At 43.0% G+C, this 26,857-nt stretch overlaps 1 protein-coding gene and 1 long non-coding RNA gene across 3 annotated transcripts in view; one reads left to right on the forward strand and one right to left on the reverse strand.

Moving 5' to 3' along the window:
- Positions 1-1,135, forward strand: part of MARCHF4 (membrane associated ring-CH-type finger 4) — a 78,029-nt gene extending 76,894 nt beyond the window's left edge. For both annotated transcript variants that reach the window (XM_085552245.1, XM_015868615.3), the window contains exon 4: positions 16-1,135. In XM_085552245.1, the coding sequence (XP_085408371.1) occupies positions 16-377 (362 nt within the window). In that variant the 3' untranslated portion in view covers positions 378-1,135. The remainder of the gene's footprint in view (positions 1-15) is intronic.
- Positions 451-26,235, reverse strand: LOC146760069 (uncharacterized). Its single transcript, XR_014947887.1, has 11 exons — positions 26,080-26,235; positions 25,408-25,469; positions 10,655-10,763; positions 7,630-7,692; positions 6,417-6,545; positions 5,959-6,075; positions 4,993-5,163; positions 3,768-3,946; positions 3,186-3,352; positions 1,955-2,091; positions 451-597 (listed from the first exon to the last, which is right to left on the reverse strand). It is a non-coding gene; the product is annotated as an uncharacterized LOC146760069 (long non-coding RNA).
- Between the last annotated feature and the right edge of the window lie 622 nt (positions 26,236-26,857).

Raw genomic sequence — 26,857 nt, forward strand, 5'->3', positions numbered from 1 at the left:
CCCCCTTCCCTCCAGGTCTAATAATACACGAAGGGCCCTCGGTTTACCGGATTTTTAAACGGTGGCAGGCGGTCAATCAGCAGTGGAAAGTGCTGAACTATGACAAAACAAAGGACATGGAGGAACAAAAAACAGGGACCAGGACAAATCAGCGTCCCTCCTCCCAAACCACCCACTCATCCTCCACTGGTGGTACAGCCACTAACTCCGCTCCGGCCGACAGCGGGGCCCGGGCCGCTGGCCATGCCACAGGCACCCTCTCTGACCACCACTGTGCTTACACCATCCTGCATATACTCAGCCACCTGAGGCCTCACGAACAGAGGAGTCAGTCTAGTAGTAACAGAGAGCTCGTCATGAGGGTCACGACGGTCTGAGCCGAGGAATTCAGGAGGCCTTAACGCAGAGCGGAGGAGACGCAGAACTCGTAACGCAGAGGAGCATGGTGTGCCTTTTTCTTTCTCTTCCCATTTATTCTTTCTTTTTTCTTTTTCTGTCCCTTCTTTTGGTTTCTTTTTCGGTAACTGCACAAGATATAAGAGGCGGCACCTGGCCAGCTGAGGAGAAAGCAGGTGGAGGGAGAGCTGCACACTCATGCTAAAGAGGTTAATGTTTTCCAGCCAGTTTAAGGAAAAAAAAAAAAAAAAAAAGGAAAAAAAAAAGAATAAAAAAAAAAGAAAAAAAAACAACAACCAAACAACCACACAAATCACAAAAAGAAAAAAAAACAAAAACCAACAAAACAAGTGCAATACAGACTAAAAACTGAGTAGGCAGAGTTCTGGGGAAGCAGAGGAACAGACGGTTTAGCATGTCTTACAGATCCTATTACCTGGAATAGGTGATGCTCTGTACACACCCGCCCTACACACACACACACACACACACAAGTGTGAGATTTATATAAACAAAGAAGGGAATGAAATATTCGGAGTATTTTAATTTCTTTTTCTTTTTTTTCCCAGACTGTGATTAACCAGGGCTATGAGTCGTTTTGTTCATGAGTCATTCTGGAACCTTGTTTGATTTACCATAGGATATCTGAAGTGAAATGGCTGGGGATTTTTCAGTAGTGATTTATGGGAAAAAACAAAACAAAACAACAGCCAACCGTTGAATCATCTCACCAAGAAAATGCAACAAAGCCCAGGTGTACCCAAAATTCACCCAAACAAAAATCGTGATTTTTCATAACATTCCTGAATAAGGGTTTGTGAGGGTGGAGTTGGGAGGGGGGGAGGGAGGGTGTTCCATCACCTTTATCTGACATACAGGCATTTTTGGCAGATTTTGTATAAACGCTCCGCAGGTGTTTCAAGCACAAGTACTGGTGTGATTTATGCCTTCATAACCCCAAATCCAGCATCCAGATCTTCCCCATTCGCACACATCATTTTTCCACGCAGGCATCCCAGGTTAATTTCCTTCCCATTTTACTCCAGTCACAAAAGCTGACCCATCTCCGTGGGTTTCTGCTACCTGTGCTGACTCACAGACTCATACATTTGAGAAGTATGTGGGTTTCTGGCTTTCTTTTTCAGTGTCCTTATCCCTGCTGCACAATTTGTAATGGTCTCAGTCTTGTAGGCTGAACCTTTCACATCCAGTTTGTTTGTTACAGAGTCTATTCCATTCAATCGTTCAACAGAGAGTTAGTCTGAAGAGGGAGCACAGTTGCTGAGCGAATATATAACACTTCTAATAAGTCTCCTTCTCTGGGATATATCCACGAAGGTACTTGTTGCTCTTCAGGAACATTCTTTCAATGCACAATGGCTGAATCATTTGTGGATATTAAAGGGACACTGTCAAGTACTTTTTAAATAGTTTTTAGAGTTTGGGCTTTTTTTACTCTCCATTGTTTGTAATATTCTCTTACAATCTTGGAAATAAAATTGCTTTCCCTACTGATATTGTTCTTTTCCATTTGGCATGTAGTATTCTCTCTACTCACCTCATTCCATTTACCATCCCTGTCTTCCACCTTTCATCCGCAACAGGAAGATATCCATGTTTCCAATTTCCTGCTCACTGTCCTCGCTCCATGGAGTGTATCATCTCCCAGCTCTGTGAGGTCGAGCTCTTTTGCAGCTGCCACAAAACAAGCATCAAAGTAGAAAGCCTAAAAAAAGAGAGACTGGCTCCAGCAGCTCAGGAGTCCATAAACAATGAGCCTGCAGTGATCAGGCCTGAACCAAGCCCTTCCAAAAATTACTATGACTTCAGCCAAACTGTACCCATTCTGCAGGAGTGCTGAGCAGCAGTGGCTGTGTCTGACTGCCGTTGTCATTGCACCAACACCTCCCACAGTTTTGAATGTAGCCATGGCAAATGCGAGCCACCAGCCCCTGCAGCAGTGAGGCTGTCATTGTTTGAGTGTATCTGCACTGGGGGAAGCGTCAAATTTAGCCCCCAGGTTTGAACTACCAGCCATTCTGCAATGCTGGAGATGGAGGATAGTGTCTTAAGGCAGGGTCATGTTTTTCATCCAGATTACTTGACAGTGTCCCTTTGAATATCAGAAGGCAACTGAGCAGGTACTGCTCTAGCAGTGAATTTGAGAGGTTATACTCCAGCCAAGAAAGCTGACGTGGTGAGGACAGATGTGAACAGCATGATTTCTGAGGCCACTGTACCTTTATCCGACCAACCTTACTGTCCACCAAAGAGTGCTTTTGGCTGAAGTGAGGGAAAGGACATTAGTGGGAGGAAGGGGCGATTCTGATCATCTCTAAAAGCAGCTACCCCAGAATGACAGTATTGCAGTGAACAGTCTCTGGAAGAAGTACTTAGAGAGAAACTTGGTCAAAGGAAGCAAACACAGCAGCCTCACCCCCATGCCTGTCCTAGAAACTGTGCTCATCTCAAGAGATGGGTAATGGTGGTGGTTTTGGGAAGGGGAAGGCGCACACCAATGAACAAAAGGCTGTCAGACAGCATGTTGTTTCCCTCCCTGTCCTCCCCTCATTTAAAATGGAGAATTCCAATTCCTTTAATTTGGTAAAAGGCTAAAAGCTTATCAGGTCAGAAGCACAATCTGCCGTGCAAGAGTGGTGTGACTTAGCGATCCGAGCACACAGGACTCTGCGTTACTCTCACTCCAGCTCTGCCACCGACTCTGTAGCCTTGGGCTGTTCGGCTCAGTCCCCCATCCACACAGAGGGGGAATAACAATACGTACCTACCTCACAGGGGTGTTGTGAGAATCCACGTTGGTAAAGCCTGCTGAAGTGCCACAGGGAGTTGCGAGGTGCGTGGTGGGGGTGAGCAGCGCTGCCTGTTTGCCGGTTACAGTCCGAATTGCTCAGCAGGAGAACCACGGGCCCTCTCCTGCTTGGAGATCTGCCTCGATCTGAAGCAGAGGGTGTCCTCTGAGTGCCCTCTCCTCCATTGCATGACATTTTAAACAGCTGTGAGGTGCAGGGTAGTGACTGACATGAAGTCCTACTTGACCAGGGATTTGCTACAACCTTTTCTATATCTGTGGGGTTTGTTGGTTTGGTTTTTCCATATATTGTGCTTAGAAATAAACTTTCCACTTAGGGCTGGCGGTTCGGGGTCTCTTCTGTTGCATGGCAATGTATACAAGTCTTACTGTCTGTCTTACTGTGCAAATGATCCCGCAGCCCAATTTCAAAGATGGGTATGGTCTGAGCCTTTTCCTAGCGGCATAAGACTCAAAAGCCTGTCTAGATTGTTTAATATTTAAACACCACTATGAACTTGTCAATTGTATGTGTTCTGTGCAATACAAAGCATGTCATTACCTGGCTTGATGGGCAAAAGGAAGGTCAAAACTTGTTCAAAGAGCTTCATACATGTGCCAGCTTGGAGCCGAAGGGCTGCCACCAGCAAAGCAAACTCGGTGAAGCCATTGGAAATTATTTCAGAACAGTATATTCCAAAACAAGGTAATTCCGAGTTTATGAACTTCGAGGATGTTGACCTGAGAGAACAAGTACATATTTAGTGTGGGGCTTGGGGTTTGGGATTTTCTCTTTTCTTTCCTCCCCAAAATTATTGATGGCAGAAATACAGATGAGGGTCTCTTCCTTCCATAGCACAGTTCTCTTGACTCCTACAACCTCCTCATGCCATCCCATTTGTGCTACTATGCAGGACTTTAAAATGTGCAAATATAGAGATACAACGCTCCTGAGACATGCAAAACGCATTGTGCATTGGAGCCAGACCTATGTTACAGAAAGTCTCTTTTTCCCCACATCTTTTCTCCAGTTCCTAAAGAAATGTTATCCGTATTTTCTTAAAGAGCAGCTACATCAGCTCCACCAATAAAGTCTGCTGAATTTGGCAGCTGTTTCTCCCACTGGAGAAAAATTCCAGGTCCTATCACTATGGACACCCCTCAGTTCTTGGGCTCTGTGGTCCTCCAGTGCTGTCTGGTGGTGGTCAGTGTTGGGGACTGTGTTCAGCCATCATCAAAAATTGTGTGTGTGGTCCTGCTCATTCTTGTGATTTCTGCTAGTTCCCCAATTTTACATCAGTTTTGGCAGGTCTTTCTGGTAACGCTTTTCTGGTTATAGTTTTCAGAGGTGTTTCGCTCTGTGTCAGTTGTCACTGCTATTCTCGCCTGCTACATCAGTGCTGGACTCCAACTTCCACAGCTCTCCTGTTCCTGCCATTGTCTTTCTTGCTAAATATCCACTGCCAAATTCAGATTCTTATCATCTGTGCCTGCAGTGGCTCAAGCACAAGGACCAAGGTGATCAGAAAACACGGTGTTCGTTAAGACTCTATATCAATAGATTCTGTCAAAGCCAGTTGGTTCTCTTCAGTGTATAGTTGCCAATTCCAGAGCCTGCTGTTAATTGGTTGCCACAGAAGACTATAATACTATCTAAACTCTTACACTCAGCTAACACTTGGTTTCTGACTTCAAATGTCAGAAGTAATGAGATGTTTTCTGAGTAAATCAGTTGTCCTCCCTGATGTGGTTTCCCAAGCAAGGTGCTGAAGAAGTTCTTGTCCTACCTTACTATGATGGGTGACCCAAGGAAAAAGCAAGTCAGCAGCAGAGATGCGATTCATTGGATGCTGGCATTTTTAGCTGGGGAGACAGGCAAATATTGCTCACTTCTGCCGATTCCGTAACAGTGCTCAAAGTCCTTGCATCTGGCAGCAGTAAAACATCAAAGCCAAGACCTGTAAATGGTAGACAATTCTGAAGACTTTCCAGTTTGGAAGACCATTCCCCACCCACATCCAGTGATCAGTCATTCAAGCTGCTTCTCTTTGTTTTCCTCTAAGGAAAAATGTTTATTTTGACTAAGCATTGCGCTGCTACTCATCAGTGTGGGAGCAACCATCTTCCATCCTGTGGCTTATCCACCAAGACTCCTGCACATCTTCTTGTGAGAACTCAAAGCAAAAAAGACCTACTCCTTTCCCTTGTTTTCAGTCAAGGACTTAGAGGCAAAATTGCTGCAGTAATTGATGTGAATCAGCAGTACTATTGCCTTAGGACATCCTAACCTCCTCCTCCTCATTCTTGTGCTAACAGATTCTCCATCCTCTTTGCCACCCCTGATCTCCAGCACCACGGATCTCCTGAGCAGACACCGGCACAGAATTCCTCACTCACCAGTTTCAGTCTTGCTACATCCTTCATGTATTCAGATAGGCAAATTCATTTAGTTGACAGACAATGACGCATTTGAATCTCAAGAGAAGAAACAAGTGAAGGAACTCATTGCATTGACCTTCACCTCCCTTTCCACATGGAGGGGGGTATAGTGAAGATATCAACTGGTTTTCGTGTGACAGCAGAGCTGATAGCTCTAGGAAGATTTCCCTCAATAACATGAGTCTGACATGCTGACGTTACTGAAGGCACTTTGATCTCACATCTATCATTTTAGATGTAAGGAGAACTGAATCTGACACTTCTGTGCTGTTGATACAAACATCAAAACTAGCTTAGTTCATTATTCAAATTACCTCCAGGTCAGTGGGTGAACTTCTCCTTTGATGAAAGAATGATGTTTTCTCTTTCAGATTCGGAATCACAAGATAAAATATATGTACATATATACATATATATTTATAAATGTTTTCCTGAAGAAAAAAAGAAAAAAAAATGAAGGGAAAACAAACAAACCTGAAAGAATGCATAACTGCATTGAATAAGTCTTGACAGGAGCTAGGGAGTTACTGTGCGGAAAGTACTACATATGATTTGACTTCAGGCAAAAAGAAGACAGAAGAGTGAAATGCTTTTATGAGATCTCTGGCCTGCCTCTCTGGTTCATACTCATTACTGCAAAGCATTTAATTAATGCAGAAGCATGTGGAAAACAGACGCTTAGCTCCAGCAATGGGAAACAGACTGAAGCCTCCTCAAACTAATCTGAGCCATACTCAAACAAGCACAATGATGCAAAAGCACAAGGACTTACCATCAAAAAATGTCTGGCAAGAGATGGATATCCAAACAGGTACAAGAACAGGCACTATTTTCCAAGCCAAATTCTTACTTGCTTATTTACTTCCTGTTATTATCTTTTTCTTTTTTTCCCCCAAGCATCCTGGGTTTAAAAAATAAAATAAAAAATACCCAAGACTTAAACAATTAAATAACAGAAAAAAAGCTTCTTCATGTTATGCATCAAGATGTGGCTTTGACACACACAATTCATTACAATTAATTCCTTGCTTGCTAAATGAAAGTCTAGATGATTGGGTCTGCTCATCATCAAGAAGGAGCCTTCCTAGATTGCAGCCTTCTACAGAGAACCACATGTTCCCTGTTCAAGATAGCCAGCTTCTTGCACCTCTCTAAGATAAGATTACACCCTGTTTGCTACTATATCACATCTGCACTGTGTGAGCTGATGACCATAGGCTCAAATGTGAGATGAAGTTCAAGCATTTGTGCAGTTACCAACGTGATCAATAGCAAGTGGTCAAGAAGAAAGCTTTCCCCAACAAGGAGAAGGCTGCTGTTAACAAGTGTCTGTGGGGCAGCAGGAGCATCTGTCAGTTTATAAAATCTTTGAAATCAGTAATCACATGAATTGCATCTGCCCAGTGCACCCCACTAGTGACATCATAGTTCAGGATTGATGAGCAGAGTAGCTCTGTCACCATCTTCCTTACAACACAGCTTTCCTTTAACATCCATCCAGCTACATTCCTCTGGAAATTTTTGCACTGTATGTTACAAAGGTTCAGTTTAGTCCTCTTTGCAAGAAGGACAAACAGACTTTTACCTAGTCCACCCTAACTTCTAACTCAACTACAGATAAAAAAAAAAATAATCGGTGTTCTCTGAACAGTTCAATACCCGTGTTTCCCTTCTCTTTCACGCAGTATTCCCTAATCTCTTTGCTTTCGCTTAGAAAGGGGTGATTCCTTGCTACAACAAGGCACAGCATCTTTCCAGGATAGAAGTACGGGCAGCCCTTCTCCTCCTTTTAAGAGGCACACAAGCCCTTCTCCACAGCCCTCTGGACTTGCATGGCCAGCAGAATCCTTATCCACAGTTTATTTTCTTAATTCAGAAAAGCAAACACCTTTCAAGCATTTCCTTCACTTCTACAGAATCCTGGGATGATGGCACTGGGAATCTTTCGTATCTTAGCCTCAGGGTAGCTATAGTGGATGACATACCTGAGCCCAACACACAGTGAAGGCAAAGTATTTTAGAAGGTGGTGAAACTGGATGAGGTTTGCCTAGATAGAAGGGAGAAAAAAAAATCTTTATCAGGTTTATATGGCAGCAAAACAAAACTGTCTTTTCCCTTGCATTTTTAGCTTGTACAAGTCAACTCTCCATTTTGAACAAACCTTCTGTAGGCAAAGTAGGCCCAGCTTGAGGAGAAAATCTTCCTCATAGCAGAAGCACAACCAGCCCATAGCTATGCATCAGCCCCTTCAGGACTTCTGCCACAGTGAGGCTGAGAGTAAGAAGAGAGGTAACCAGTGGGGGATGGCAACAACACTTCCCTTAATCTACATCCCCAATAGGCTTGGTCCCCAGCAGGCTAATTCCACATCTCCTCACATGAGCCCCCCTTTGAATTCACTCCCAAGGACTATGGATAGATCCTTCATTACTACAGGGTCTGCCCAGGAGAGAGAACAGCTTCTGCATGGATCTCCATGGTCTTGGAAGGGTCCTGAGGTGGGCCTGGAACCAACCTGCACCCACTGAGGGATGAGTCAATGGTACGTCCATGCAGAAATGCACTCTTGGAGACTTTCTACAGAGATGTCTGTGGGGTTTGGGGAGGGTGCGGGGGTGGGGGTGGGGGGTTGGTTTTGTTCAGAGCAGGAAGCAAGGGGGAAAGAAAAAGATACAATGCAAGAAAATCAGCCACAAGGGAGGGGTTGACTAAGAGGAATGACCATGTCAACTGTGTTACTGTCCCGTCATTCTCCTGAACCCAGAATGGAAACTTCCAAGTGCTCTTCACGAGCTTACGTTTATTAGAAAACTATTCCTGGGTGTTTAAGGTTGTTTTCTAATGAAAATATCCATAATAAAAAAAAAAAAAAAGAAAAAAAAAGAAAAAAAAAAAAGAAAATGAAAGGCTCTTGTTAATCTTTTCCTCTCCTTCTCTGTTAATCTGTACTGCACTGTGAAGTTTACCTCCTTCTTGTTTGCTTACTGCCATTCCTGGTCAATAAAAATGTCTTTCTTTCTGGTTACAATCTGCACAGGGCCGCATACAGTAAGCTTTCATCTCCTGCCTACACATCAGCAGTCAAGGCTCCATGTAAAGAATGTGGAAAAAAAAACCCTGTGGCTTAGCACCACAGCACAATGCCTTCGCACTTTGACTTCACATTCATTTATGTCATTAAACAGCAAATGTTGTTTACTAAACATTGCTAGAAGGTTCATACATAGTGCATACCCCCATGTGCAGGGAGAAGCTCAGCCATGGTAAGTATGTGCAGTGCTGAAAAACATGCTGCTATTTTAGGAGCACCACTCTGCTATCATGGTACGTGGTTTTATCATCTACAAATTGCTGTGAGGGCTTCAAGTCACAGGGAGGGCTCAGAGTAAATACATACTGAGAAAGTGAGGCTGAAGGAAGCGCCAGCACAGGCTGCCCAAAGAAGCTGTGGATGCCTCATCCCTGGAGGTGGTCAAGGCCAGGTTGGATGTGTCCTAGGCAGCCTAATCTGATGGGTGGCAACCAGTCCATTGCAGGTGGTTGGAACTGGATGATCTTTAAGGTCTTTTTCAACCCAAACCATTCTATGAAGCAACCATCAACATCACAGCAGGAAGAGATTGGTAAAGAGCTAGGCTAGAGCTGCAGCTCCTCAAATGAATACCAGATACACGACAGCAAGATGTACTTTTCTTGTCCTGAATGTATTTTCTTGTTTTGGCAGTGCCTAGTAAATGCCTAATACACCACTTCTATACGGCGTGCCCTAAAGTCCATTGCCACTAGCTGCACATTTCTCATGGCAGAGGAAAGCAGGGACAAAGCTTTCTCAGTCTGACACAGGACACACATAAGACACAGGCACAAGAAGCATTGAAAACTCTTATGCTGAAGGGTTAGTGAGCTTCCTCCATGGTTGGATATGCAACAATCCTGCTGTGGAAGCTGACAGACTTTATACCTCATCTTTCCCCTATCTGATCCAAGGTCTATTCCAGTAAGTCTGTGATAAAACACAGAAAGAGAAAAAGGAACAAAAAGAAATTGGAAATGTAAGAATCTGATTGGAGAAAAACAGCTGTGCTAATCAGAAAAAAGCAACATACAGAGGACAGAAATGACAAGGAGAGGGAATGTGACAACAGGAGCAGGGACAGGGCTGTAATGTGGCTGGTGGCATCTATTGATTACTGAGCAATAACATTGATAGTTTGGAGAAAATAGGGCATGACAGGCTTTAGAGAATCCTTGAGAAAAGGAGGAAGGAGCTGTGGAGCACCAGCAGACAGCTTCATGAATTCCAGTCCAGCCAACCTGTCTGTAAGTCCAGAACTAAATTGGGGTATTTCACACATTGCAGCCTGGTTTGTTTTATGCTGTGCACACACCATAACATGGCCTGCATCTGCTCAGACCAAAATTTCCTACACCAGCCAGTCAGAAATATGCCGAATTGTAGCAGCTGTAACACACTGGTCTTTGCCAACTCAGAAGAACTGGAATACTGAATTGCCAATTTGCTCTAAAGAGATAGAAGGTTGTCTGTAAAACAAGGAGGTTTGAGTGATTCTGCAGCCTGGATTCTCTCACACACAGGCAAGAGTGTTGCCAAAACATTGAGATCTGAGCTCAAACTGCAAAATTCACAGCAGAATTGAAAAAAAATAAAATAAAAAAATCACAGACTTGAGAGTTAAAAGAACTTCAGGTAAGGTGGCAGCATTAAGGGAATGTGAAACTATGTTAGTCTGGATACGGATGAACAATTCAAAACGTAACCTACAGTGATCACAGGTATATCTGCAAGGGGGATATATTTGCACGTGGCAGTGAGGCACTGGCACAGGCTGCTCAGAGAAGCTGTGGATGCCCCATCCCTGCAGGTGCTCATGGCCAGGTTGGATGGGGCCCTGGGCAGCCTGTTTTAGTGGGTGCCAACCAGCTCACTGCAGGGGCTTGGAACTGGATGATCTTTGAGGTCCCCTTCCAACTCATTCTATGATACTTACTTGAATCTTAAAGTGAAAATAATCTGGTTTGAGAATTTCAAGCAGTGAAAATCTTCCATCCAGAAGTGACACAACAGCCTTCTGCTCGATGTCCAGAGAACAACAGCCCCTGAAGAGGATGGCAAACAATTGTGTACAACTTCAGTGATACATTTCCCACTGTAATATAAGTCTATTAGGAAGTGGTTTATTAATTTTGAAGGAGATTGCCTAAGGGCCTGAAACAAACTTGGATGAAACCAGCAGGATTCCTCCTCAGACTGCAGTGGCTGAATAGAGCCAAGTGTGTGCCCTTATAGACACATTGTGCTCCTAAGTCCTCAGTACTCACATCTTCTGCTCTTACAGCCCTCAGGGTTGATTAACTGAAACACTGTGTTCATAACCAAGATTGGTTACTTACACATACCCATAACCAAGCACAAGCCTCCTCAGAAGCAGCCTCATGCTTTAGTGCAAGGCACAGTCACTAAGCTGTACGTCTTATAAACAATAATTAAAGTATTCCCCTCCCTCTCATTTTGAACTTGGCTGGGAGTGAGAAACACTGATTATTTGATGCAAACAATACCCTGCTTATTCAATGCACTAAATAACAACAGGCAAGTATAAACTCTCTTCTTTCTTCTTCACTTCTTTTCCTCCAATTCCCCATGCCTTCTCTAGTTTGTGAATGCCACGAACTTCATTGTATTACTGAACTCTCCACAGAATCTCAGGGGTTGAAATGCACCTCAAGAGATCACTAAGCCCAACCCCGCTGCTAAAGCAGGTGCTGTACAAAGTCTCGTCAGTCTCAGGTCCAAGCACAATGTCTCATTTTCAAGGCTACATGCAAAACAAAAAGAGGGGAAATCACCAGATTCCCACTTTCCCATACAGCCATGAAAGAAGTCTGATCTGGAGTTGTTTTAGCTCATAGCATTTAGAGTGACCCTCAAACCTACATCTGTCCTCAACCTCCAGTAAACACCCTCATGAGATGAGCGATACTTGGGCCATATGCACAAGGACATATCTCAGCCTACTTGTGAGGCATTTAACCTGAGCATCTAAAGATACATCTCACCAAACTGCGTGCATATAAAGGGCACTTGTCAATTTCTAAGCTGCCTTAGCAATCTTCAGAGAAAAATAGGTACCTCCAAAGAATTATTCATCCCAATTGTATTCAGCACCAAGCTGCCTACACAGTTGTCTAGTATGATTTGAGATGCTTGACTGGCCTCCAGTGTTTCAGTTTTAAACTGACACCCATCCCTAAAGTTAGGAAGAAAGCACCCACCTTTCTTCCAAAAGTACTGAGGAACCAGCAGTCAAACCAGGTGTCCTTCCCTTGAGTTTATTAGGAAATCAGTTCAGCTGTTAATCACAGGATGTAAGTCATGCTGAACTTAAGATGCAATCCCCAAAACACAGGTTCCTTCAATCACCTTGTTGAAAAGGGGAGAAGGAGAGCAAAAGGATTTGTGAGGTTCTCCTTCCATCTGCAGACTACAGCCACAGAACATTGTTACCCTGCAATTAACTGTGCTAATGGCCTGCAGCTTATGAAGCATTGCTTGCAGCCAACCTCCTTCTTTCAACTTTTGTTCTGAATTTGCAAAAAAAGATGCTTGATTTCAGGGATTCTTTTTAAAGGACGATCCCAGAAAGATGCTGTTCAACTTATCCTAAAAATAAAAAATAAATGAAACCCTTGGCAAAAGTGAGGGTCCTCAAATTACTGCTGCCTCCTAGAAATTTAGGCCTGGATTTCTAAACAAAAAAGCGGAGAAGCAGCATATTTCAAACAGCAAACTCTGCAATGCTGTGAATGAAATCTGGCAAGAAGCCGTTTCTCTGAACAGTTCTGTGGCTGTCACAGTCTGTGACTCGTGATACTGCAGAGAGCTCTCATCATTACGGCGCATCTTGTGTCAAAAGCATCTTTTGGAGCTTTGGGGAATTGTTTGTTTGCTTGTTTGAAGGCTGCAGTAGGAGAAGAAAAAACCAAAACCTTGACAAAAGGGAGGAGGGATGGTTGAGCTCTCAGGCAGAATGGGGCAACTGCAGCCACCACAGTCAGCTAACTGGCCTCATGCCTTCTATGATGCCTTTTTCCAAGAGAGCCCCTGGAATAAAAAGATCCCTGGAAGTGTTTAACTAAGCTATCTGCCTGCTAGTCAAGGCAAGCAAGAAGCATCTGAGGATGTACTGAGGCTTTAAAAGCATTCGGAAGGCTGGAAGAGGGGTTTAACAAGCCAGAGCTATCCACAGGTACTGTATATCTCAGAGCAGTGGATGTGTGATAGGGAATTGCCCACACCCTCACACAATAAACAATTAGAGACACTGACCTGCTAATAAGGGTCCTCTAAACAAGGAGGAAGGCCTTGAAGAGGGACAGTCCCACACCTGGATGACATCCCTTGGCTCACTGGTCTCACTACCCACACAGCAGGGCTCCTTTCCCATTGCTTGATCTTCAACCTCCCATTCTGAAAAGCCAAAGATTTTCTGCTCTTCTGCGGAGCAGGTGTCCCTAGCTTCCAATTAGCATCCCATCCCCACCTGCAAATGGGCCACAGGGCCTGAGCCCATAAGTGCCGGCACCACCCCTACAGTTCATATGCGCACATCTAAGGGGCTCAGCAGTCCTGTTCCTCCTCCTAGGCTTGTCTTGAACGTATCACGTTAGGCTCAAATTACAGCCCAATGGGCATCTGAAATGTTCACAGTACTTCCCTAAGCGCAGTGTTTATAAGCATGTCTAAAATAAAAATCCCATTGCTTTACCTCTCCAAAAAATAAAACTCTACTGTTGCCTTCGGCATCTGTCTCCACACTTCTTCCACACTTTTCTCTGGGCTCGTGGTGGAATTTGCTGCTGTTACTGAGATGCATGAGATTATGCAACTGTCTAGCATTTTGATTTAATCAGCTAGGGGAAAAAAAACTGTTCCAAATTCTATTAATAACCAGCAGCCAGCTCCCTCCCTCCCTCCCCACATTCCCACAGAAGGAGATCACAGTCAGATCCCTGCAAACACAAACTAGCAGCCTGACTGGATCAATACCATCCATGGATCCAATTCTGCACTGAATTCTGGGTAATTAATCTGCCAGGGGAAGAGAATCTTAATTAAGAAAAGCCAAGCTGTTCTTTTCCCCAACCTTTTGATTAATAAAGCTGCAGCATTGATTTGGCTGAGGATTTTGACTTAAATTTTCACAGTTTTTCTGTTCCCACTAAATGGTTTTGAAAATAAGGGAGTGCGAGAATCTTCAAGCAGCAGAAATGTAAATTATTTGCTTTGGTTTCCTCACACCACATTGATGATGAACATTCTCGTTATTCAGAATGATATCAGCGCTGGGGAGAAGCAATAATTCCACATCTTGGATGGACAGCATCACTGAGGGGCTGCCCCATCCTCACATAAAGGGGCTGCAGCTGGGATAAGACTGGGACTTTTCCTCCCTTTCTTCCCAGGAAGGGCATCCAGGACAAAAGGTTATCTTCAGAAGGCCAAAGCTTTCACATCTCATTCATGAAATCCTGGAAATTCCTGGGAAAAGTTCCTGAAGTGGCTGTCATTGGGAAGCCATCATAAATCCTCCCAGAAACACATGAAGGTTTAGGAATATGGGATATATTTCAGAGACAATGAGGTTGGAGTTCTTTGTTCTTTTTCTTCTACTTCTTCAGATTCCCTGTTACATGATGTGTAGTAAATGCCTTAGCAACACCTATCCCAGCACACTCAGGACCATCCTCTGGTGATAATGCTAACAGGTACAACCTCACGTGAGCCCAAATTCCTATTTTGCAGGGCAACAGAGGCCAAAGGGCACCACGGAGCAATTGCCTATTCCTTCTGGTCTGCATTTGTTCTTGAACCATGCTGGGTACTCTTTGGACCAAAAATACATCAAAAACTATGCTAACAACATAACAAATCATCTCTGGGACTCTTCCCTGATATGGGTAGAGCCTGCGTTACTTAGCCTGATGGGAAGCAAATGCCATTATCTCATGGTGATATAAAGATATTTATGAACCCTTACTGTTTATCACGATTCATAGCAAAGGACATGTCTCAAACCAATTTGGCACAACACATTCAGAAGGACACAAACTCCACCCGAAGTAGAGTTATTCCCCAGCAAAGACTTGATTAGCTGCAAGCAAAACCCTCCTGCATCAATTTGCACACACAGTTCTGAGGGACTAAGAATGTTTCTTCTTTTTATTTCCTCAAGATAAGAAGACTAGTCTGTGAAAAAATGTGATAATTGATTACATTTCTATTCTGACACAGTTCAAAGAGCCAGGAGAGCAGACTGCTCAATGAACTGGGTATTTTTGGAGGCCCTAGATGAGCTGGGTGAACACCAAGTGAACTCAGCTTCCAGCAGCCCCATTTATCTTTAAGGTCAAACTCCACTCACCTGTCTGAAGCCAAGGAAGGACTCACATATTTACTGCCAAAAATTAGCATTTTCCCTATTGGTATCCTAGATACAGGGTAATTATGGTAAAGACTGATGAAAATCATTTAACTCCTGCTAAGGGGAAAGCATTATGGCAGCTAGATTAAAGATGTCCTTTATAAACCGTCACAGAGCAAGAGAACGTGATAATGAATGAGTTAATTACACCAGCATTTGGGGTTGATACTACCCATCTGCTGCTTTGATTAATTAAAAGTCTGACAGATGACAATGAGGCCTTCTCAGGTCTGAAAGTAATTAATTGCCAAAGTCCTCAATAAATCTAACGGTGTCACTGAATGAACTGGCAGAAGGGACCACTTTGAACAGCTCTCAGAGGCAGCAAAGCAGATTATGGAGTTTGAAGTATCCTTAGCATGATGTAATACTGAGAGCTGTGGCATAGCAACTTATAATTTCTTGCTTAAACTCATCCTCAACTGCTTTTCTCTCCTCCCAAGACTGATAAAGGAGTCTCACTAATAGATATGAACTTCTCAGGTGGTTGGTAAGAAGACATTGGCCCTTTCTGCCCTTTGTTCAGACTCTGTAAGCTATGGTGAATGGGTTCCAGTTTTTCCTCTTGAATGCCTGTTTCCTTAGACCAATTGAAATGTGTCCTCACAAAGAAGTACTTTGGACCTAGGGGTACTGGTGATGTGAAGCTGGACATGAGCCAGCACTGCACCTTCAGAGCACAGAAAGCCAAATATATCATGGGCTGCATCAAAAGCACCATAGCCAGCAGGTCTGGGAGGTGACACTGCTCTGCACTGTGAAACCTCACCTGGAGTACTGTGTCCTGATGCAGAGTCCTCAGTACAAGAGAGACATGGATGGAGTATGTCTAGAGGAGGGCCACAAAAATGACCCAAGGGACAGAACACCTTCCCTACAAGGGCAGGCTGAGAGCTGAGGCTGTTGTGCTCAGAGAAGGTTCTGGGGAGAACTAAGAGTGGCCTTTCATTATCTTAAGGGGAGCTGTTAGAAGGAAGGGGACAGAGCCCATTGTGATAGAACAAGAGGAAATGAATTCAAATTCTAAGAGGAAAATTCAGATTGGGTATAAGGAAGAAGTGTTTTATGATAAGGGTGGTGAGACACTGGCACACATTGCCCAGAGAAGTGATGGATGCCCTGTCCCTGGAGATACTCAAGGTCAGGCTGGAAGGGCTCTGAACAACCTGACTGAACTGTAGGTGTCCCTGCTTACTGCAGGGAGTTGGACCTGGTGGCTTTTAAGGGCTCCTTCCAACTCAAGTGATTCTATGAAATTGAATGGAGAGCAGAACTCTTCCAATGCTTTTCCTGTCTGTCATCCAAAGGATCCAAAAAGCAGCAGCAGTTACCCAAAAACTGGTGGGAAATCAATACTGCTGTTTGAAAAGGCCTAGGAGAGACTCAGCACTGAACTGGAACCTGAGGAACCAGGACACAGATGTGGGGACCAGGAACAAAGGCAGCTCACAAGGAAAAGAAGAAGCCACTAATCAAAGAGTAAAACATGTTGTCAACCAATCATAGGAAAAACTGGCCACAACCAGCAGAGAGGGGAGGAAGCAGTGCTTTTCACTCTTTGTCTACGCTGGACATCAGTCTTACAAAATAAGCCCAGCTGGAACACAATGGTATTTTGAAGCAACACCATGAAAGACCACTAGCTCTCTTTTGCAGCAAATGGTGTTAGAGGACAACAGACTACCTTCAGAGCCAATAGAGCTCAAACAAGTAGCCTGGAGCCCTTGCACTGTAAGGTGCTGCTTTTCCAGAGAGATGGGAGAAGATAAAAGTATTTCATATTTCCTTCCCTTTTTATCTTACTTATGCAGTGTTAAGCAGCTCTCACGTATCACCTCAAACAGTCACAATTGAAGAACTAAAGATTCTTCATACCACAGATCCAAGACAATGATTAATAACAATTACCAGCAGTGATTAGCTAATACGACCATAATATAACAATCCCACTGCCTGCCAGTCATTTGCAGGCATCAGCACATTGACACATGACAGCTGTTCTTACTAAACACTGCCTTGTTCCTGAGGACATTACAAGAATCCTCTTTGCAGCAGCACCCTCAGCTGAATGTGAAGGAGGATGCAACTTCCCATCCTGGAATGGGATAGGAAAGTGTGAGCTTAGAGATGTTGAGCTCAGCACAAACATATTTATAATCACATTGGAGATAGGGATAAGTATATTATGGCATGCCTGTTTTATGTGTTTTTTGATGGCTCTTTGGTTCAGCAATCGAAAAAAGAACCACAAACCCTCAGTATAAAATGGTAAATGGGTAACTATGCAGAGGACAACAAAAAAAGCTTTATTTACAGTATGTCTACTATAAATGACAGAAGCTGTTTCTCAGATGACTGCAAAAGTGTTTGCTAAGGAAAGGAAAGGAACTTCTAACATGCGAGTTAAATAAACAACAGACCAGCATTCCAGTTAGTGGAGAATACAACACTAATCCAGGAAAGAAATGGACCTGAAAGGGTGGCAATAGGAAGGCAGACAAAATGGACTCTTTGTCTCCATATAAACAAAGGAGAGTGAGAGACAGATGCCACATACATTACCCACATTTCCCAAGAGAAGAATGGAAGAGAAATTAGGGCAGAGCAGATGTTCCAGGAATTAAAATTTTCAAGAGTAACTCAAACAGAGAAGGAGCTGTTACTGCTCAGGTGAGCTCCAGCTGCCTCAAGGTATGACTACATCATGCAGTACAGAAGCAGGTGCATGTGCCCTGTGCACCTCAAAAAAGCCATTTAGGTTGAAGCCATACAAGCAGAGCCCAGAGGGCAAGAGGAGCTCATGTTCTGCCAGTCCGTTTTTAGGAAGCAGATAAGAAGGCAAGTCTCTGCAGATCATTTGATGACAGATAAGTATGGACGTGTGCATCCACTGCAGAGTGAATCCATCATTCAACCTATGATTTGGGTCAGGTTTTCTGACTCTAACTGAGACTTCACTGAAGACCACTCAAATAAAACAAACAAACAAACAAACAAAACAATCCAAACCAGGGATGGGGGGTAGAAAGAGGTGGCTGTTTTCACGCATTTTTGCTTTCTAACCTTTCCAACGACCACATATTTAACTCATGTTACCATCCAGAAATCCCTCCCCTGTTGCCAACAGAAGAACACATTTCAAGAAGGGACTTGAGAAACTATTCTTCAAGGGCAGGATATTTTTGTGAGCCTCAAGGCCATGCCCATTTCGCTTTTAATGTTAAATACATAGTTCTCTCCCTAAAAATAAATAAATAAAAATCAATTTATAACATCAACATAAGAAAACAGCATTAAAACCTCACGTGACACTGTAAGAGAACCCATTAATCCAAGCTCTCTGCCATTTTTTATTTATTTTTTTGGTCACTGAAAGGAAACATGGGGATTCAAGATCATAGAATCACACAATCACTTGAGCTGGAAGGGGCCCTTCGAAGTCACCTTAAAAGTCCACCTCCACAGATCCACAGAATCGTTTTAAGATAAGCCCCAATGTTATTATTTTTTCCACTGCACAGACCATGTGCTACAGAAGTTCCTGGTGTAACCTGACGCATTGTAAAACAAGTGTCACATTGAATTAGCAATTCTCTACCACACTTCTATCCCGTTATTTCACAAACAAGCACGTGGTAGAAGTGTAACCAAATACACGTATCTCTTTCTCCTATCTTATAGGGCAGTGAAGACCTCCCATAGTACTATTGTCATGGATTGTAAAGAAAATCACTAATTAGGTTAGCACATTAGATACTTGTTAATTGCAATCTTGGCTCTCAATGTCAGCAATCTCTCATTTGTACATTTATAAGCAATGAAAGGAAGAAGGATCCATCCTGGGGGGGGGGGGGGGGGGGGGGGTAAAGAAAAACAGCTGTTTCTTGATACTGTGTAGTTTACAATGCATTACAACTAATCAGTGATTCTACCCTAACAAAAATCAGATGCTTTCTCTTTCTCTATTAATTGCAAGGAGAAAACCTTTCAAGAGTCTGCATCAGCCACTGCCAGCCCATTCCAATGCTCTCTCTTACTCAAGATACCTGAGGCAAAACAAACTGCTTAGCAACTGCCAGCTGCCTTCTTCCATGTTCAAACATACAAAGGAAAGTGTGGAAAGCTGCAGATTGCTAGCATGAGAACTAAAAGTTGGGTTTCACCTCTCCCAGGCCCCTTAGCTCCTTTGGCTAATAGCTTATTTCCAATAAAAATATCCACAGCATTGATCTTCAGAAAAATCCGTCCATCTCCTCAGTATTTTGGTCTGAATTGTCAGAGCCCAGAATCTACCCTCTCTAGTTCTGCTGCCTTTGCTTCTTGAAATTACACGTCCTGAAGCGAAGCATTTAACTGCCCATTGCAAACCTCAAATCGAGAGCACAAAGACTCCTACCAGCCCACCAAAGCACATTGAGATCACAAGAAGTATTTCCAATTAAAAGGAAGTTGTGTAGAAATCAAACATTGTCTGCAAAGGGGATCAAAAATTAAAGGCGTTACTACAAACACATGTGACTGGAATCAACAATTCTCTGGCAACATCAACTGTCTCTCATGGTTGCATCCTTTATTCAGCTGGGGAGGCAGCAAGACGTGCTTACTTTTGAAGTGCATTTTGTGAGAGAATTTGCTATGCCATCCCCATGAGAAGATGAGTCGGTAGGAAAAAAAACGGGCTTAAATTAGGCTCAATAACATTAGATTAGAGAGCTATTAAAGGCTGGAATGTGACAGATGACAGGAGAATACTAGTCTCAGCGCAGGCACATTTTGAACCCACAGACACACATTCTGCTACCAGGAACAGCAAGGGTATTTTTGGAGTCACTCAGGATCTGCCTCGTAGCATGTCTTGTCACCCTTCTCTTCACCCTCCCACACTTTCTCTACCTTTCCTCCAAACCTGCAGTGCAGAGAAAGTTGGGGTTTTTGCATTGCTTACATCTGTAATGGCTCAAGACTTTCCAATTGCCCCTTCCTGCAGCTTCCAAGTGACAAACCAGCACTGAAAAGGATTTGCCAGTAAGAGAAAGCTTGCTACCAAGCATCATCACCAAGGAGGAAGAATTCCAGTTCCTCTCTAAAGCTTTGGGTCCTGAAAGCTGACTTGGGTGACACCCTTTCCTTCCTCCTGCTGATCTACAGATCAATATGAACCTCTTTATTGATCTACTTATGGCTGCAAGGGGCTTTTTGCAACTCAAGTGCATTTGTCTCCCTGTGATGTTAATACAATCAGGCACAAAGATCACTTCATTACAAGATCATCTATGCTTGATCTTATTTGAGCTATTAAAAAAACACCACTCCTATATTGTACAAACTGTGCACAGAAAGCACAGAGCTGCATGACTGCAGTTAGCCAGAGGAGCAGAGCTCAGCTCCCAAGAGCAGCTGGAAGAGGAGCTGCCACCCAGTTAACATAACACTCCCACAATGATTGGGATGGAGCCGCAGACACCACACTCCAAGCCCCTCCCAACTTCATGCAAGGCTTCAGCTCACCACTACCCTGGCACTATTCAATCACTAGATGAAGACACTGGAACATGGTTTAGTGGGCATGATGATGACAGGTCAATGGTTGGACTAGGTTATCTTTGTGGTCTTTTTCGACCTCAGTGATTCCCAACACATATCCCTTCTGAAACGTTCACTGTGGGTTTTCACGGTCGAACACTGTCCTCAGAGCAAAAGGGGCTCTAAGTAGCTGGTGGCCCAGACAGGATGATGTTGGCAAAGGAGGCTGAGAATGCCCCAGTAAACACAGCTCCATGTCTGTACTTTATGTCATCTGAGAAATGTGGCTCCCAGCACATCACCCAGTGGACACTTATATAAAAGAGCGTATCTTCAGCAGTGAAGAAGACTAAGAGTCCAAATTAAGCAAAAAGAATCAGGCAGAAGAAGGATTTCACTTTGAGACTTCAATATAGTCAGAAAAGACTTTAACCTCTTGGCTAGAGGAGGCATTACAGGAATAAAGGAGCAGCACAACCAGCCTGTCTTCACTAGTTTGTTTTCAGATCTACTCTATTTTTGCAGACATCATCTGAGGACATCCACCCCTTGGGCCTGTGAGCAAGGAACACTTTATTTGTGAATTCTGCAAAGAAAGCAATGCACCCTTGGGACATGGATGGCCGACCACGTGCACAAGCAGAACACACATAGCCTTTGCTACTGTGTTCCCAGTCTGAAAGGGACACCTACAAAATCCTTCAGTGAAACCATCTTGCCACGTCAACATATTTTTAATAATACTGACCTATTTATGTGGCTCACCTCAGGATCAAAGTAAGCTTACAGCGCTTTCTGTACTATTAAGTTTATTAATAAGGTCAGAAAACCCCAAAATCTTTTAAACCAGTTCTTGCATGCTCACCTCCCCTAAAATCACCATGCCTTCACTTCCTGTTGATAGCGAGACAGTGATGTTTACACTACAAACATCCACACTCCCAGCCTTTGGCAATTCACAGCCCACTCACTGCTTCTTATCCCAAATCACTGCAGCAAGCCTCAGCCAGATCCAGTTCTGTGAGGAAAAACAGCACAAATGCCAAATAAAATAACCTCACATACTGTACAGGATTTGCCATCACTTTGATTTTTATATGGGCATGTTCCACCAAACACTCGCTCTGTCATTCATTCCACCTGATCCCTTTTAGCATCTTTTATAGAGGACTAACGCTACTTGTCCCCCAAGAGTGAGGGTAGGAAGAGCTCTGCATTCTCAAGCATACACATGCAGAAACAGTGTGACAGCTACTGGCCTCAGGTGCTGATGGTAACAGACATGAAGCAATGGTAAGGGAAGAAAGAGAACCCATTAGATACTACCAACCCACCTCTGACAGTATGGAACGACAGTACTTTCCTGTCTTTTTGCATTAAAGCCTAGAGCTGTTCAAATACCAACCAGCAAAGGCGCTCACTCAACACATTGTCTTTTCCCTTCAAATATCCTCCAGCTGAAGTGGTAGCTTTGTTGCTTGTTCATTGTGTAAGATGCTAAATCTGTGCGCACATTTTGTGCCCAAAGGTCTGCTGAACTTGAGATAAGTGAGACTGCCTCTCCTGAGCTCTGCCTGTAAATATAAACTATGCATTTGCTGCCTGGGTACTAACAGTCAGCTGGTCAACAGAGAGCCCTATAAGGACCCGAGGGCACAAATGAAAGATAAAATCATACACTAACAGTATGGCACCTCAAAAATTACATAAATTACAGTAGCATGCAAAGAGAATGAAGGGATATAAATAATCTGTTCAGCATTTCAGAAATTGATCATAGGGAAGTTAGTGTTTCTGCTCTGTACTGTTATGGAGCTGTGTGCTTCTATAGGAACACTTGACATGTGTGCACCTGTCTCCACATGGTCATTGCCATCACAGAGGCAACCTTTCCAAAGGAAATGAAGAGGAAACTAAGAATCTGACCCTGGGTTGTCAGTAAGTTTCTACCCTAATGAACTCAGAAGGAACAACATCAGCATTCTCATAAAGCATCTGCTCTATTCATTTCAAACAAGGACAACCACGTTGGGTACAGCATGACATCAGCATCATGACACAACACTTTGGGGTTCCTCAACACCAGTCCCCCAACCCTGGATCCCCACACCTACATACACACTGGTCAGGCTTCTACAGTAATGCCAGCAGAAGTGATGAACTTGCCTTAAATTAGCCAAGTGAATAAAAGCAAGACAACTCATCTGTCTGGTCTAGGAAGTATGACTGCTCAAGAAACTGCATATTTCTGTACTGTCACTTCTTTGCAAAATGCCCTCGGTAAGCAACCCAAGCCAAGAAATCATTGTTAAAAGCATCCCATTAAGGGACTGCAGCTGTAGGACACATGGATGTTATCTACAAATAGCTAATGTGCATTAATACAGATTGGTTTATACATTACAAGTATTGACGTGCTCCATGCACAGTAGCTACAACAACTCTCAGTTATCAAGCAGTACTTTAAGTTGATGATACACACAGCTAAATCCTGACAGCCATGCAAAGGGCAGGAAAGAACATATTTTTTTTCCTACAGTACAGTGCTCCTTAGGGCCTCCACTGGAGTGCATCCATTTAAACAAATCCTAAGGGAGTACACTTGCTTGGATGATTTGGTGACATACAATAGAAAATATTAGGCTCTCACCTCCTCAAATTTTCAGCAGTTAAACCTAAGAGAAAGACAACGTCATTTGAGAACTCAACATCTGCTCCTTTATGTAGCTGGGACATCGTCTCTATCACACTGGGTACTGTTCTTCCACGCAGAACTAGATTCTGCAAAGTAACCTTCCCACAAAGAATTAACAGCTGTCCAGAAGGTGAAGCTGGTCCTGCTTTCTGGCACACCCTCACTCTATTATACACACACAATGATTTAGTTCCCTTAATTTCCACTGGTCCAACTTGGTATGTGTATCAGTCCTGCTGTGTTTCAAGTTACAGTGACTTGTTGCAGGAAATCCTACAAGTTTTTTTCTTTGCACTGGCTTCTTCTCATGGCCTTGATCCCACTGCAGTTCTGATATCTGAGTCATCAGCAGCATTGTGCTAATGGCGATTATACACAATCTCACTTGTAAACCTTGAGGGGGAGAGACATTCAAATGCTCAAGCCCAATTGCTCCTATCTCCAGAGGACTGCAGAGAAAGCTCTCCCGGACAAGCTACAACCCAATTACATGATATTGTCTTTCTGGGCTAACCCTATTCCTTCTACAATGATTTTGTCACTGCCTGAAGGGAACTTCGTACATATTTGCATTTTTAAATAGGTCAGTGTGTGCGTCCAGAAGAAGAGTAAGTGGATGTTCATCATGTAAAACAGCTCATTCTTTCTTGATCGTGAAAGAGATATAGAAAGTATATTCTTTCAGATAATAAGCTTTGAAACCTCATTTGTTTCCTGTCCTTGCTTTCCAAAGTCATTAAGTGAAATAACCGATTGTTACTTCTCAATAATACCTCAGTCTTGTCTCTTTAATGTCTGCCTCTCATACATTCCTTCTGCTTGTGAGACACTGGAATTCCCTCTGCTCCACTTCTCTAGACTAATGATCACATTCTCTTTCCATGCTCCCAGGAAGCATCAGAATAACTAGATGGTTTTTTGTCTTCAATTACTTCCTCCCCCACCTCTTTCTCCATTAACCTTTAGCACTTACATATCACTCCATATGAAGACTTTACTCAACCCAAGTCTCTCAAAAGTCTTTGAACTCTGTTCTCTAGGAGACAGCATGAATAAAAAACCCTCTCCTCATTTGCAGAGGAAAGATAATCGAGAGGTTGAATAAGTGGCCCCAGATGAGTCTTGGGTGGAGCTGGGATTAAAATCCTAATGTTGCTGTCCTCCACAAGTGAACCAGATTCTGTCTCTAACCTCTTTATGAAGTCGAGGAAATTTTTTTTACTGAAACAAATGGACAGGCATAATGCATTTCCCTTATTCTTCAAAGATTCCTCTGTAATATACATTGTCTAGACCACCTTTAAGTTCAACTAGCCCAGCCACCAGAACTCAGTTTCAAATCATCCCTTTTGATCTGTCTTTTAACAGACCCACAGACTCCTCAGAATCAAAGTTAAAAACACCCTATCAGCTCAGTGATATGTATGGTCCTTGCAAGAGCAAATCTCACCAAGCTTTCTTGTTTGCCAGGGAATACTCAAGTCTTGAAAGCTTCCCAGCTCTGTTCATGCTTGTCTCTAAAAGCCACATTACTATCAGACAGGAGCATGGACTAATAATGGCTTAATAATCTATAGAACACACTGATACATCTGGTGTTTCAAATGGTAGAACACAAGCCAGCAGTTCATGAATCATGCAATTTCTACATCACCAAAAATGCTTTCCTTCCCAAAAATCCTTGCCACCCTTACTTTTCCTCAGGTATAATAATATGCCTGCTGACTGTTATATTTGATAAATTTCCTAACAAGAAAATAAAGTGAAGAAGCAAGCCTGGATTCTGGAGGATGATCAGAATGTAGATCCAAGGTGTAATTCTAGTGATAAATAAATTGCTACACTGTCCAGCTTGGTTTCATGAAAGGCACATCAATACTGTTTATACTAATCCTGGAGAGCATATAGCCTTCTAAATATAAGGGCTGAACTGCAATGTGGAATTACTCTGATTGGTAACAGCTGAAAACCACTTCCTAAGAAGAAATTTTAAGGCGGATGCCCTATAAAAGAGATGTTCCAAGTCATGATTACTACTTACACTGTGGTGCCATTTCTTCAAGATCCAAGTCAGTTGAGCAGGTCTGCACGGCACAGAAGGGACTGCAAAATGGCCAATGTCCAAAGAAAAAAAAAACAAACCAAAAAAAAACATTCACAATGAGGGTTAAAAGACACATTTTGAGGTTGAAGTAGGGTAAGGAACCCGCATCTCAAAATCACTAAGAAAGAAGGTCATGTTATTTCTTATCTCACATTTGCTGCTGAGCCATTTTTTATTCTACGTAGGAAGACCAGTGCTATCTCATAAGAATTCAGGAATGCTGTGGGCTAGAAGATGGTATTTACATAGGATTCACACATGGTATTAAGGCATGACAAGGAAAAGCTTTTGGCTCACTCTTACACATTCAGATCAGGGCTTTCCATAATAACCTGCTTGATACCAAGTAAAACTTTTCCCCTCTCCATTTGAATATGTAAAAGGTCCCTAAGCATCCTGAATCAGCTGCTCTAATTCTTGGAAAAAGCTAACACTACGCAGAGGGCTATATGCTGTTTCTTCATGCTGGAGATATACCTCATTCATGTATCTCACCTCACGGAGTGAAAATATTTGACTGCTTGCACTATCTGATTTGAGAAGAGATTCTCACACATCCAAACTATATACAACTCCAACAAGCAAGTGCTTACAGCTACTTTATTTTACCTAGCATTATTTCTGATCCACATGCTTCAGGCAAAAATTCTTGCATCACAGTTGGTCTCCTCAGGGGTTTGTGTAGAAAACGTCTCTAGCTATACTCCACACTGCAGATATTTCTGCTTTCTGTTATATCTTGAAACCTGCAATATTTACTCCCTTCTGGAGGAAAAGGAAATGACAGTTATTGGTTGTTGTCCATCAAATTAGGAAGAATATGTTAAGACAGGAGTATAATTTAGTAAATATAAGCAAGAAGAAAAATCCTTTGGTTTGATAAATTTGATAAATAGAAAGCAATAGTAAATGTATGTCTATGGTCACTTCACCAATTCCACCCCAGACTTTCTCAACTGTCCGTCATATGAGTCTATATAGCTGACTTGGTGTATACAGATTGGTTCTAAGAATTAGTAAACCAGAAAATGTACACATGATGAAATTTAAGTGTTATTGAATAACACCTTGTTCCATAACAGCAAAAATCAGATTATCTTATTTGCTGTAGAGCACATGAGCTTAGGTTACCTGGGCTGGAACTATTCATTTTGTGAAGCTACCTGTTTGTCAGTGTGATTCTAAGCACAGAGCCCAGCTCATCTCTACTTGGAGCAACATATCACAGCAAAGAGCCTCTATTTAAAAGGAGACTCTTTCTGACTGCTCTTCTGCAGGTACTTTAGGATGCTAACAGGGGGGATAGAGGGGATGCTTTTGAGAATCAATAGCTGAGAATGGTAAAGTGAGGCACCAGTAGAAACAGGACTTGTTGCACTGTCTCCTT

Source organism: Coturnix japonica, chromosome 7 (genome assembly GCF_054131305.1).
Source record: "Coturnix japonica strain WE chromosome 7, WE-NBRP24, whole genome shotgun sequence".
NCBI lineage: Eukaryota > Metazoa > Chordata > Aves > Galliformes > Phasianidae > Coturnix > Coturnix japonica.